Source organism: Watersipora subatra, chromosome 6 (assembly GCF_963576615.1).
Source record: "Watersipora subatra chromosome 6, tzWatSuba1.1, whole genome shotgun sequence".
Taxonomy (NCBI): domain Eukaryota; kingdom Metazoa; phylum Bryozoa; class Gymnolaemata; order Cheilostomatida; family Watersiporidae; genus Watersipora; species Watersipora subatra.
In genome coordinates, this window is record NC_088713.1 from 41,482,113 (window position 1) to 41,498,139 (window position 16,027).

Consider the following 16,027-nt stretch of genomic DNA (forward strand, 5'->3'; position numbering starts at 1 on the left):
TGGGATAAATATCTAAATATTGTGTTACATACTAAATATATAGTTAGTGGTTGAGATAAAAAAATTAATGTACGCAGGATATGAACTCCTCATATTCAGCCTGACAGCCAAACAACCGGATATATGTGCTAGTCACTCACTTTCAAGCATTTCAGAATATCTCTATGAAAATTAAAAATGCATTGAGAATAATAATGCTGTTTTTATTAATGATCAATTATTGTTAGTTCCTCATTAGTAATAATTAAGGAATTAATAGTTTTTTGAGGAAAAAGTTTTTAAACAGATATTAGTTTTGAGACAAAGTTAACTTTTGATGTGACTATAAATTTTATCAGAGATATTTTTATGAAAGATGAAATAAAGATTTTATTAACAATGAGTGCCTGTCTCTAGATCTGCCATCTGTTTGACTTTTGTCCAATTTAATTCTCTCCTTTAGAAGTTTTTAATATGCCTGTTAATGCATATTTTTTAACTGGTTTTCCTGAGAATCCTGATGTATTTCATGTATTTGATGTATTGAGGCATTTCACTGTTTCATTTATCACACATATTTATTGTGTTTTAGGGTATTTTCCCTTTCAGTATCTGGTTCCACTGATACCTCCATACAACAATGTTATACCCTTTATAACTTCAAATGGTATTTTTGCTATAATTGAGGCTCAAGTTATAAAAGTCTCGATCTAAAACAAAAATCTGGGAGTTGTCTTGTTCTCAAAAAGCTTTGAAATTTTGTTTTGATTGTGAAAAGTTCTGAAATTTTGAGTTTCGGTTTTAAAAACTTTCCAATTTTGAGTTTCGGTTTTGAACCATTCTGTCTCATTGCAAACACTATCTTGACTTACTTTACATGTTTCCAGATCTCCCTTCAACATGGAGGTGGCTTTTTCATTCCTATCACTCATTTTGTTGCAGATGTCTTTGTACTGGTCAATGATCTCGTTGCTTTTCTTGAGTTTATCTTCGACGGTGCAGACTTCAGTTCTGTACTTCTCCTTAAGCTGTCAGCAAACGACCAACACACTCATTTTCATGTTTGCAATTGTTTTGTTTACAGCTTAACAATGTTATGCTAATTGTTAACTGTAGCCTATAGCGCCAACTTGTCAAGGAAAACTAGATTGGCAATGGCTAGAAGCAAAAAGTATTTACCCGACAGCCTATTGCACTAAAGGTTACATGCCGATCAACTGTTTGCATTAGTCTGGCCCAAATTATTGCTAAACTATGCAAACCAACAGTGTCTTTCTAATTTATGAATGGTAAATTAGAGTTAGTTACTGAATGTGCAACACATGCAATCAAAACTGCTACCAAGTGGGATTAGAACACTAACTAACAATGTCATATCGATTAGTGATTAGTTTGAAACACTGCTAGAAACCAGTTTAAACCGAATCATAAAAGCGGAATGAAGCAGTTACAACTGTGTTAACCTTTTCACTACGGAATCTTTTGCTCATACTGACGGAATTAGTCCATGCGAGCCGAAAAAGCTAGAATTACCATTACAAAGCTTTAATCTCAAATTTTTGTAGTCAGTAAAATAGGCTGCACAACAACCAATGCAGTTGACAAACAAAAGTCACCTTTAATAAGTTTTTTCAACTTAACGAACCCGGCTGCAAAAAAAAGCGCTATAGTTTTCGTAGTTTGACCAAAACGCAGGCACCCATTCTCTAATATAAAAATATAGCTATCAGAAATATCTGAGACCTAATGTTGAAGAATTTGACAAACAGCGATATGTTTTGACTGCTGTTTACAAATTTTCTTTTCCATCCTAAGCCGAAAAAAGAAAACAATTCGAAACCCAATATTACTGTCAATTGTGAGTTAAAAGAAAATTAACTGGTTTTTTAGCAAAGTAATAGCCCAAAAGCCTAAATTGATTGTCTCAAGATTTTGGATGGATCTGTCATCTCTGTGATCGGTGATCAATGTCTGTATATACATGTAGGTACTAAGCTAAGGTGAGCCGTTATAAAGGCTTACCGCAGCGGGAGAACTAAACAATAAAGTGTTCACTTTATTGCTAGTAATTCAAATTGACATGTGGAACAAAAGCAAAACTAGCTTATAAATATTATTGAAGTGCTTTAGAAAACACTTATTAATTTTATCAAAGTTCATTCTTGGAAAGCCCGTTTAAATTTATGAAAACTTTAGTCTATAAAATGCTGAAAAAACCCAGACGAAATTGTCTTAAATACAAGCAACTTTATGAGAATTTAGTTATGCTTCTCTTTCCCACGCCACAAGTTAGAATTGGGGAAGGTGTTATCAAATTAAGGGAGGTGGGTATGAATCACAAAATCTATAACAGACGCCCGACAGTTAGTAGCTGCATTATATGTGCTGTTTACCATCCCAGTTACTACAAGCATAGCTAGTAAATTACCTGCTCATAGCCAGTTGGCCCAAGCCACACATAAAGGACTACAACAAAATTTATTGCAGACTGGTTCTCGTAATCGTCTTCCCTTGCCGTAAAGGAATTTTAGTCATTTGTTCTGAAAAACCTTTCATGATAAACTTGGCCTAGATAATCGTAATACTTGAATAACTACAGCGGAGACGTCAAAGGAAATTTTAACTAGCTGAGCAGGTAATTTAGGCTAAAATGAAGCAACTGCAGAATGATTAGTACAGATATGAACCTTGTAGAAACACCATCTCATCCCTACTCCGCTCTCAAGCAACTATATATAGTTGTGTGCGAAATAAACTGGACACCTTTAGTTAGTGTTGCACGGTAAAACGATATCATTCGATGTGATAATATGTTTCGTGGATGATTTTATATTTGGTCAGTTTTTAAATCGATATGAATATCTTCGCATTTTATTTTGCAAAACTGGAATTGTCCACTCTCTTTATTGTAAAGAGGGACAATTCCTGTTTTTTAAATCAATATTGACCAATATCTTCTTATATCGTTCAGGTTAAAGCTTAACACTATATATCGATAGAAGACGATTCCAACGTTCGATATTTTTCAATATATTTAGAGGCCAAATAATCAAATGCGCAAGCAAAGATATCGTGCAGCACTACCTTTAATGGTTGAAGGTTGACTTGCAACAAAATTCACATTACAGTTATTTGATATGAAAATATACACCATATTCTACTATGTTGTGTTGTAGGTGCAAAATATGTGGAAAGGTGATTACAAGCTCCTAAAAGCTCAAAAACGAAAAGCCGCCGTAGATTGGAATCTCTTTATTTCTCTGACATTTTGGAAAGGGAATCCAAACTATGGCGGTCTTGTGTGGCTGCAATTTTCTGTTCGTTTTTGAGCTTTTAAGAGCTTGTAATCACATTTCCACATATTTGGCACCTACAAAACAGCAGAGTAAGACATGGTGAATTTTTGGATACCAAATAACTGTAATGTGAATTTTGTTGCAAGTCAACCTTTAACTATAATTCTTATTTACAACATTGCTAATAAATTTGAATTTAGTCAATAGCCATAAATTACATATACAATTAATCCTCATTTTTTCCAAATATGTAATACAGAACGGCTGTAAAATTATATTCTTGAATGATTGTGTAGGTTAAATTTTGAAAATTAATTTTTTTAATGTTAGAAAATAACTATTTGTACAGATATGACCACACCACATCCGTTTATTTGCTTGCTTTAAGTCATATACAGTGGAACCAGTCGACAGTGGAACCAGTCGACCAGTTCGGTTCAGTTCGGTTTTCGACCAGAACAATTGAGATTTGTCTGTCTCGGATCTCGAACATACTTGTAAATGCGGTTCTCGACCAAACCGGATCATGTGCATTAGAATTAAATGTTCAGAACAGCTCCGGAAACGGCATGGAAACATTCGTTAATGCAGGTAGAAGCAAGTTACGCTTCATAAATTATTTACAAAAAGATGGAACCTAAAAAGCCCTAAAAGAACTAAAAGCACTTTTTATTAACTTCCTTCACACTTGCGAGCAACTGACACTAAATCACATGGCAGCAAAAATAGTAAATTTTTCAATTTTAGAAATTATTTATTCGCATAACAATGTGTGCAGTAGTAAGTGGTTTTTAGCGTGTATAAATTCTACTGACAGAAACTAATACAGGCTCCATAAAATCTGTTTTTATTGTGATCCAGTAATAAAAGTTTTATTATTAAACTCCCCAACACAGTAGGCTTCTATAAATACCAATAGTATTTATAGAATCTTACTTGTGTAAACTTTTGATTGGCTGAAGGTCTAGTTAGCCTGAGCTATGTGACTACATTCCATAGCGAGTGCAGTGAACAATTATTTTGTTTTTAATATCTGTGTCTAGGTGTATTTTTATTTGCTTTTACTGGTAAATACTAAGTTTCTTACATGTGAAAATAGAGTTACTTATACATGAATACTGAAGTACTTACACATGAATACTGAAGTACTTACACATGAATACTGATGTGCTTACACATGAATACTGAGGTACTTACACATGAATACTGAGGTACTTACACATTGATACTGAAGTACTTACACATGAATACTGAGGTACTTACATGTGAATTTTCGACGGATAAGCGTTTTACCACCTCATCTGCCTCTAACTTGGCCCTTGTTGTAATCTCTAACCGTTTGGACAAATCTTCTACGCTATCCTCTGCCTGTAGTGGAGAGACCAATGTAATACAACTACATCAAACACATGACGACCGATGATTCGGCTAGATAGAAGGTTTACCAGCAAAGCTAAATATATATTAATATATGTATGCAATAATTATGTAATTACTATGATATCATTAAAACGTATATACACAATGTGCAAAAAGGTATTCAATCAGTAACACAATGATACTGCAAGTGACTGGAGGCCAATGACATTACTGCATGCTATTAGCCAAGTAACATATGCTCAGTGTCCCAATGTAAAAGGCTAGGTACATGCTCTATCTATATCCTGGGTGCAATAATATCATATTTCAACTCTCAGGAACCAAGGCTAGACTTGCCAGCATTCTCACTAAACACAAGTATGTTTACTCAAATATATCAGACCTAGCCATATACCTACTGAATTTAGGTCAGACCCAGTCAGATACCTACTGAATTTAGGTCAGACCAAGTCATACACTCACTGGAACTAGGTCATTCCGAGCCATACACTTACTGGAACTAGGTCAGACCCAGTTAAACACTTACTGAAACTAGGTCAGACCCAGCCATACACTTACTGAATCTAGGTCAGATCTGAGTGTAACTTTACTAGTGACAAGTTCATGAGCTAAACCGTCATTCTCCTGCTCCAACCTCATGTTAGTCTCTATCAGTCTCTTGTTTTCTCTCTGCAACACAAATGAGTAGAGATAATTATATTTACATTTTTGGATAATAATAATATAAATTATTATTATTATTATTATTATTATAAACACGTGATCATAGGGACTGCAATTTTAAATGTTGATTCATAAAAATACGGGTAGAATAGTTTAATGCTTGGCGTTGCCCGGGTAATGAAAGTCTTTGCACAGAAAATTCATTTTTATTCAACATATAACAACAGTTACCATTCTAACTTTCAAACCTCATACCATGAGAAGAGTGTTTTGTGCAGTTTAAATAAATTAGGAGAAAAAATAAAACAACTATAAAGGTTTTCAAACTTTGTCAAACAACTGTAACTTCCAAAGTTCATATCACGAGAAAAATGTTTGTGAGGTCAAATTAATTAAAAAAAACAAAATAAAGCAACTATAAAAGTGTTTAAATGTAAATGTGAAATAACTAGCAAGTAATGGCTAAATTAAGTATGTTTTGCTACGATTGCAATAAGAGATGATATGGTATTGATACAATTAATACAAACTGAGAAAAAAAATAAAAATCTTGAATATTTTGAATTAATACGATAGGTATGGCCAGTGCATATTTATCGACGAACATACTTATCATAAGAGAAGAAAAAATAGGCTGGTTGTATTACATAAAAAATTAAATATAAAGATATATAAAATATTACATAATAACACATTCAACAGAAGATCTTAAAAATATAAATAAACATATAAATGCATAACATATATAAACAAATAAAGTACAACCTCGTCAGACGATTTTAATTCGTTGCAGTGTTGGCATCGTAGGGCGAAAATTTCTTATAAAAGGGTATAATAAATATCTAATGCAAATACCTAATGCAAAATTCATCAACATTTGATATATACATCTTAAAAATTTACATCTTTTAAATGTACATCTTTAAAAATCAGTAACGAAATAGTATTTTAACCTTGGTAACTATAGTTGCCTGCAGTAGTGTATTTAGTGGTTATGGTTTGCAATAAAAATATTATAAAATGTGACGTTACAATGTAATAAGTCCAGTACCTATCGTCGAGAGTTCTTCCTGTCAAGGTGTATGTATAACATAATTGTTGAATATAACTTCAATGAATTTAGCTTACTAAACCCATACTTGAAGCTAAGTTTTACCATGTTTCAACTAGTTTACTGCACTTTAATGTTTTCATCGCTAAAATTTTATCACCTATTTCCGGTTTCGTTTTCACAATAACTAATAACGAGTAACGCCAAACTGAGCGAGATCAAACATCGTACCTCTTTCATTTGTTGTTAGATGGATTTCGGCGAATAGCATATCAACATATTTGTTATTCCGACGAAATCAGCACACCGACTGCCGAATTTGAATTTTAATAGAAATTTTTGTTGATTTCGTATGGAGGATGAAAAATCAACGTGTTCTACATTGCGGGGCGAAAAAATCATACAACAGGGTCATCGTAACCTGAAGGCGCACTGTATATATAAATAAACATATACGATATAGGCTATATTAATATTTATAAATAAACATAAATGATATATATGATATAAAAATACATATAAATCAATATAGAAAAAATAATATATAAATTAATTAAAATAAAATAATTATAAATTATATATAAATAAATATACAAATACACATAGATATGCAAAAAAATATATACTATCTACATGTAATTGAAAAACTATACTCAGATAAAAGGAGACATTTTGACAAAACACAATTACTATATTCCTTAAAAGTTGACTTGCAGCAAAATTCACATTACAGTTATTTGGTATCAAAAGATTCACCATGTCTTACTCTGTTGTGTTGTAGGTGCCAAATATGTGGAAATGTGATTAAAAGCTCTTAAAAGCTGAAAAATGAACAGTTAATCGCTGCCATCACAAAACCGCCGTAGATTAGAATTTCTTTCCAAAACGGCTCAAATGGGTTGTAGTTGTTACAGGATGGCTTCTGTTTACACTTTCACGCAACCTCATTCGTCGAAATATTTTCACAAATATACTTCACGCATTCAATAAAATCATGTCTATTGTTTTTACGTGTCTATTTTATCGTCATTTTAATGCTATCACTTTCAGCACTGATATCTTATAACCTACCGTGAAAATTTGTTTAATTTTTTAACCTTAGCTTAAAAAGTATGATATTCACATTCTTTTGAAATAAGGTAACAATAAAAACCTTTTTTGTTATATTATGATTGATTTTTAAAAATAATTCAACTGTTTACATACTTTTATACATTGCATTTGTTTTACGGCTATATGTAATTACTCAAACTTATCAGGTTTTTTGTTTCTGAAACAAATTAAACAAAATATGATATATTTATATATGAAAGTTTGCCCGTTAATATGATGGTTTTAAGATCTGATGCAAATATTAAAGTGGATTAACTTCACCATATCGAACTTTGACTGTACATAAAGAAAATCAGAGATGTAAAAAGTTACCAACTATACACAGAGATAACAAATATCTAGACAGTCACAAATACGTACAAATTGTTTTATTTTGTAATGATACAACTAAAAATATCAAGAAAGGAAAGAAACCACAGACATACATTAAGATACAATTATAAATCTAACAAATACCTTGAACATATCAACAGGGTCTTCCTGTTTCATTTGAGCGGCCTGAATGGCAAGATACTCCTGTTCATACTTTTGTAACTTCCTAGACTGAATCTACAAGAGAACACAACTCCTGCTCAACAAATGTCAGTATAAATACTAGGAATGCTCCAGTGCAGAACCAGATCTAACAATCCTGCATAAAAGCTAATCTGATCCATATACCAGATTCATAGTTGTAGAGTGGCATGGCTCATTGCTTGTATTACATAAAATACAACTAAAATAGCTCACTTGGTAAGTAAAAATTATAAAATTTAAGTGCGCGATGTTACTAAAGAAAAGATTAAACTAGGTTCCTAGTCAGTGATTGGTTGAAACAAGTTTCAACAAGTTCCTACAAGTTCCTATGAACATGTATTGTTTACTTCCTGACTAGAGCACGAAAATCTTTGGCCAAGTATATCAGCTACTTCATTAAGATATGAATTAAATCAGTCCTTTAAATAAAATGATGAAAACTTGCCACATATTTGTTATGGTATTATTACAATGCTCGATATGAGGTAGCTGAAAATAGAAATTTGTTTAAAAAGCAATCTTAACACAGAACTTCCACATTGATGCCGATACTGGTAACAGGTTAACGATGAAAGCGATTAAATTATTAAACCCTTGAAGTCTGTTAAAATTAAAAGATTTTAACAGATTTCATTACTAAAAGAATCATCTGAGATGTTTCGTAAACAGTTCCAATTTATAATAGCAGTGTTTATAGAGCTGTTACCAGCAAGAACATTGTTCTCCATATATAAAGCAAATTCTCCAAATGTAAAGCCAATAATATATATTATTACATAAAACAATATATATTATTTGCTATATAATAATATATTATAATAATATTAATATTATAAATTATTATATACAATAATATTATTATATATTACTGTTTTATATATAATAATACTATTATATATAATAATTATTATATATAATAATATATATCATATATTATTATATAATAAAATATACAATAAAGCTTTGAAGCTCTGTTCAGAAGCCAATTTTGAAATTGTTCATGTTGGAAATGAGTGAAATTGAGTCGAGATTGCAATTTTTAATACAATAATATGGAGTAAAATAAGAAACAGTTTTTTACTAATATGTATGTATGTACGCTGTACATATGTATGTACGTATGCTGTATGTATGTACGCTGTATGTATGTACAGTGTGTAGGCCTACACTGTATGTATGTACTTAGCTAGTGAATAAAAATAGATTTTTCACACAATAGTAGAAATACCGCTATTTGTTGTCAAATCAATGACAGTAGATTTGTATTTATTACCTTTGGGCTGATATTACTTACTGCAGATCTGCCCAGTACCAACGCAAACAATATAATGGCCTGTCAAGGTCTTGCATAGAGTTAAACAAACTTAGAAATTTGAGGAGATTATCTACTTTTGGTAACAAACTAATCGGATGATAGAAGCATCAGGAATATTCTACCAAATTATAGTATCATTAGCAAACATACCCGACATTGCCAGGGTGAAAAAATAAAGGTTTAGAAAATGTTCGATTAGCTCAGTTGGTTAGAGTGGCTGAAATGCTGAATATCATGGTTGGAGTTCCATTTTGATCAACATTTCAGTTGTCTAATTTCAAAATAATCTTCAAGGCATTTTGGCCATCTGGTCGATTTGCTCAGCTGGTTAAAGTTTCATTCTAGTGAACTGGATGTCCATGAATCAAGCCAAAAGTTCCCCAACATTTTCGTGTCCCTTCCAAATCGTATTTTAAGACCTTGACATCAAGTGGCCAATTAGCTTAGTTGGTTAGAGCGTCAGTCTAATAAGCTAAATGTCATGGGTTCAAGCCCCATATTGGCTAAATTTTTAGTCGAGTTAATTACATAACCGATTTCAGCATCATTTTCACACCCAAAAGTGTCTTTTTCAGACTTGACGTCCACCTAAAATACCAAATCTTTGTAGAACGGTTATACACTAAAGATCTGTGATGTTGCCGTGCCTGTGCACTACAGAGCAAACAGAGTGATTTATTTTGCCGAATGATGAAAAAACTTACCTTGGTTCTGTTGGCTATATCTAAAAGATGGTTCGCAGCAGTCTCAGCCCGGTATTTCTTAGGAAGCGTAACACGGAAGAACTTTAGCACTCCTTCAAAATCAAGAGCTAACAACTCTCGTCTGGAGTCCTGAAACACACACAATTACCTTTGCATTAAGATTACGTGGTATCCTAATAAACCTACAGAAAAGTCTCTGTTTAGCTGTTTTGACTTGACTAACAAACTTTCAGTTGATTTTATCAGAGAGAATTGGTATTTTTCTATCATTTGTGATAGTTTTGATGTTTGAGGTGATCTGACTACCGGGAGTCTTAAGAACAAAATCGACCAAACTCGGTTGAAATGATCTGAAAAAAATGTGCTCAAATGACATCACTGGTTGTGTGGCTGCCTGTGTCTCTCGTTATTAATATCGGCTACTCTGTTCAAGTTGCAGTTTTACATGTCTCTATTCTGTCGATCTTTAAGGAATCTGGAAAACCAACAATTAGAAATGTTTTTATTTATATATTATTGTATTTTTATATATACAATATTAGTACAATATTGTATATTAGTACAATATACAATATTGAACTAATAGATATTATTAGTACAACATTATTGCATATGCTAATAATATTGTACTAATAAATATTATTAGTATACATAATAATATTTATATATTATCGTAATTAGATATAAATACTCTTATTTAACTATACCATAACATTTATATATTATTGTATCACTTAATACTGCCTTTGCTTCCTCTTAAGCCCTTTAGTTAACACTATAGATACTTCATGTTACCGTAAGACCTCTAATAGAACGCCACTATAGAGAGAGAGTTGAAAAATAGATCTCCATTGTGTTCACTTTGAGGTTTTACGGTACCTGCTTTGACATGTGATAAAAATGTTTAAGATAACAATGAATAATACTTCATTGAAATCTGCGCATAGGGACAACACGTCGATACCAAAGTGATGTTTTGTAAAGTATTGTATACAAAGTATCAACGAAGTCAGTGGAGTCACTGAGAACAAACTTTTAGCAATGGTACAAGAGTTGTCATGATAAATCATGGTTATGTACAGGTGCCCCTTTAACGTGTAGTTGAAACACTTACTATTACATTTAGAAAAGTTGATGGTTTGTGGGTAATAAGAGACAAATATTGCTGACCCTCCTCTATAATAAATTAGTATTAATTGTAATAAACATTATAGAGCTACTGAAACACCATATTTACTTTTACCGCCAAGCAATTTTTCCTTTTACCATGGAAAGATAACTCCCAAAAACACAATTGCTTTTTAAACGACATCAAGTTCTTTATCTGGTAAATACATACTTGTCAATGACATTCAATAAGTACACTTATTAAAATCACATCATTTCTTTTACAAAAATAAGATTTAGAACTTATTTTAATTAAAAATTAAAATTTAAATATAAAATTACATTAAAATTTGAATTTTATAAGCAGATTTTTAGAAACATTTACTAACAATCTTTAGTAACTTTAATAAATTTAACTTTTTTCATTTTCACTGAATATCTGCCATTATTATTATTATAATTGATAAGAATGAAACTGTACTAACCTTGAGTAATGCAATGGCCACGTTGAAGATGGTGTTGATGCCATTGCAGAGGAAGAGGTCTATGATCCTATAGACTAGGTAGAGAGGAAACTTGGCTGTGAATAGACTAAGAAACCACTGGCTGGCATACATGTGGGCTTCGAGCTGCATGTCCAACATGTGGCTGTAGAGATCTGGTACTTGGTGCTAAACAAAAAATACCATGTCATTACCTCTTTCGCTAATAAATGAATTTTTTTACAGGAACACCATTAAAAATTTGCTAAAACCTAATATTTGGCAATAGCACATATAAATTGTCATAACTTTTGAACCAAATGATCTATGAACAAGGTTTTGATATCAAATTATTCAGCATAAAATTTTACATCAACTGATGTCATAAAAAAGGCTACAAATGTGTTGCAGAATGAGCTCAGACACTTTTTCGACCCCATCTGCTTTTACTATCAGTAAAAAATTGACCATGTTCCAAGTTATAGATATTACTATAGCTTGAAGCATTATTATTACTGCTAAAAAGTTTTGAATTATTTTCAAAATAATAAATATATGTATATAATATGATTATGTATATATTGATTTATAAATAAATATAATAATATTATATAGATATATTTATATATATACAATACAAGCGCTGTTATGATACATGACAGCTACTCAAATTTGTATTATTATATATATTGATTTATAAACAAATATATATAATAATATTATATATATATTTATATATATTTAAATTAATATATATAATATAAAATATATAATAAATAAATTATATATATAAAATATTATTATATATATAAAATATATATATTTATAATATTACATTATAAATATTATAACATAATATTATATATAACATTATAATATATATAATATCACAAATAAATAAAACTTTTTGCGTAAGGCCAAGAGCCATGTGCTGCAACCTTAGCAGGCTTTGTAAAAACCATATCTGATTGGTGAGTAGTTAATTATATCGAACCTATTGTGATTGTACTTGAACGTAAAGGGAACAATTTTCTGCATGCGATGAGCCAATAGAAAACATGTTTACAGCTGACGTTGCGCTAAGTTTTGCTTTGCAAAAGCATTAATTATTTATCACAATTTCTTCTTCGCAAGCCGTGTCAGACACATAACAGCTACCAAGACTTCCTCAATTGTAGATAAATTGATTTCTGATTGGTTATTGATTGTTTATCACAAAAAAGTACTAGGGGGACAGAGATTATTTTATATTTAACAATAAGAATAATGCCATAAGCTATAGTAATACTGATAAACCGTTTGACTCGGAATACGCTGAAGTGGTTTCTTATGGTAAGAGGGGAGGGATGGGAGAATGTTCAAGTTCATTCTGCAACACATTTGCATACTTGTTTTTATAGCATCAGCTGATGTAAAATTTTACACTGATTAACTGGTAATCAAAATCCTTTTTATAGACTGCGTGGTTTAAAAAATTATGATAACTCATATGCGCCATTGTTAAATATAAGGATGGGCTGAATCTATATACATAAATCTCTGTGTTTGTCTTTTGTCCGTAGTGTGTCCAGTTAAAGCGATAAAGTTTTAGAAACGAAAAATGCGATTCGCACAGGATTTGAACTTAGAACCTACAGATCTGCTTACAGGCCTACTACATGGCTACGAATGGTCTACTACACTAGCAGGTCATGCGGTCACTTTGCTATACAATAGATTAGCACATCATATTTAGACTAGCTTAAGTTACTCAAATTCATTGGGTAAATAAACTTGACCAATTAAAAACAAATTTTCTATGCAAAAACCTTTTTATTACCTGGGGAATGATGGGTATTCACCTAGTATATATTCAGCTTGTGTCTTAATATGCCTCGATAAAAATCATTTTGGTAGCTAAAGAGTTGATAAGGTGCAATGGAGCAACCGACAAATATTAGAATTTTTCACTTGAATAATGTTAAACCTTGACAATATCACTTAGTTGTTATCATTCAAAAGCATATTTTTTTGTTCCGGAACATTGTGAATGCTATCCATCATATTCAGAATACCTGCAGTAGCCGCTCCAGCTGATAAAACCTAAGTTGAAGGTCATGGAAACCGTCTTTGTAAAAGTTGCGTAGCTGATAGTCGAACATAATCTTGACTAGTACAGCGAATGCTTGCTCCTCCGGCATCTGCGCAAACACATAACATGAATAATAACAATACAAAGTTTGAGTTTTAGTAATAATAATAATATCAGCCACAATATTAGTAGCAGATATAGCAGTAATACTATAGTAGTGATCGCAATGTTTAGAATATTGTACTATAGTATATATATTATATAACTAGCTGTGCTACCTGGCGTTGTTCGGGTATTAAAAATCAGCTTATAAACAATTAGAGGTAATGAGAGTTGCCTGCCACTTGCTATTAGCTTGACAATTGCCAGTGCATAATTTGAGTAAGCTTACTAATATGAGCTATCACTCTCTGTGATGTTATGCTATGACTTTGCGTCGTGACCAAAAGCGATAGCGTATTTGCTCCCGTATAGCGACATATATCGCGTAATGAATCCATGAAGCTAGTGTGGCTAAATTGGTATGACGTCAGACTGGTCAAACGGAGAACCCGAATCAAACTTTCTGCGATACGGATCCCTTATTTCAATATTTTAATAGCTATAGCTGGAACTACACACATACTTATACACGAAATTTGAGAGATGTGTAATATAATAACATATAGTGATTGTAATTCCTCAATTTGCTGGGCATTTGAATTATTCAGGCTTAACTAGAAATGAACTTACACACAACTCTACTATATTTTATGAGAAATCTATTTTTCTATTATTTGACTTTAGTTTTGAGGTTTGAGGTGATCTCACTGTCAGAATTTTTCAATAGTAAAATTGACAAAACTTGATCGCGGTTAAAACGTTCAGATCAAGCGAATGTGTGATTATGATGTCTATAGTTTCACAGAGACCGATAGAATAGACATTATTTTGTTAACTGACAACATTTTAAAACTACATTTATTTACACTAATATAATCATAATATATCAATTAGCAGCAATGATTTTCATGTTTAAAGAATGAAAACCAGATTTGGAGATGAGACTCACAATACACTTCAATCTGTGATATAGAGTTCTTTTTTGGCAAGCCTTACAATATCAATGCCAACGATTATCGAATCACAACAATCGGCTTTTGCATACATCTTGTGGAGTGCGCCAACAAGAAATTCTTCCTTCACACAAATAGAAAATTTAAGAAATTGCCAGTAAAACTTAGCTATTCTCCAGAGTCATCTCCCCAAAACCCATTTACGCACTCTCTACTATTATGAATAAAGATTTTGAACGAACAATTTTTAGATAACATACATGTAATTTAAAAAATGAGCGATTTTAATATTATTATACAGCATCGCATTTTGCAAAAATCTTTAATACTTCTATTCATTTTCTCAACCAAAATCTTTTTTTAAAAACCTGGTTTTAGATCAACATTACACAAAAACATTATTGAAACCCCAATCTATCATGTTATCTGCTGCAATAAAAATTTGCGCTGACAGTTAATCTTCAAACCATCCTCTACTGATGTGATCAGAAGTGAGGAAGTGTCAGCAAGTACTCGAGAGGTAGCAACTCTACATACATGTATGTTCATTACCAAGGGAATTCACAGACATACAGTAATAACGTTTTTGTAGCTTTCACTTATGCCAAACCCGAGTCTAGGTTAGCTGCCAACTTTAGAAATTGAGGTCAGCCATGCCTGAGATTGAAGGTTAAAAAATGATTGGCACGAATTCGAATCTGACAAACTGCTAAAAAATGATCCTTAAAGAAAATGGTGACGGGGTAAATGACAGACCGACTAATGTAAAATTCCAATCCTCGCAAGCTTTGGTCCCCCATTTATCTATAACCACTAAACAATGAGTTCGCGGCACATTGCAAAACCCCAAGAATCACAGCTATAGCCAGCTAAAAAGCTAGTTCACATTGTATTGCCATATTTTGGGGTTGTCCTCTATTGACTATGCACAGCGTAAACCGATTACCATAAAATGCCGATACAATACGAATACGTCGGAAAACATTACAGCTGTCAAACTTCCGATATATTCCGCCAAGCTTTCATGACAGTCTGCTCAACGCGTATGATTTTGGCATGATGGTATTTGGCTTCTGCGGATGGCTTAATCTATACCATAAGTCCTCATGCTCAAGCCGCGCGGCTTGTGCTCAAAAACAGATGACTCACGAAAAAAAAAAATCCTCCAACAAGCCGCGTATGCCCACAGACCGCAGCTAATGACTGAGGTTTTGTCGTCCTTGACCCCCTTCGGGAGCGAGAGTGTTAAGACAGGTTTCGCTATACCCCCCCCCCGTCCTCTTGCATAAGAAACC

At 32.3% G+C, this 16,027-nt stretch overlaps 1 protein-coding gene across 2 annotated transcripts in view; it reads right to left on the minus strand.

Annotated features, from left to right (window-relative positions):
* The window catches only part of LOC137398913 (rab GTPase-activating protein 1-like), a 95,908-nt gene that overhangs the window by 4,760 nt on the left and 75,121 nt on the right, over positions 1 to 16,027 (minus strand). Inside the window, exons 15-22 of one of the 2 annotated variants that reach the window (XR_010979055.1) lie at positions 13,661 to 13,786; positions 11,610 to 11,795; positions 10,018 to 10,146; positions 7,939 to 8,031; positions 5,214 to 5,324; positions 4,539 to 4,643; positions 2,408 to 2,445; positions 852 to 1,007 (exon numbers count right to left, since the gene is read on the minus strand). Coding sequence is in view for 1 of the 2 variants with exons in the window: in XM_068085076.1 (XP_067941177.1) it covers positions 852 to 1,007; positions 4,539 to 4,643; positions 5,214 to 5,324; positions 7,939 to 8,031; positions 10,018 to 10,146; positions 11,610 to 11,795; positions 13,661 to 13,786 (906 nt within the window). In the remaining variant the exon portion in view is untranslated. The remainder of the gene's footprint in view (positions 1 to 851; positions 1,008 to 2,407; positions 2,446 to 4,538; positions 4,644 to 5,213; positions 5,325 to 7,938; positions 8,032 to 10,017; positions 10,147 to 11,609; positions 11,796 to 13,660; positions 13,787 to 16,027) is intronic. The other variant, XM_068085076.1, reaches the window with a different exon arrangement.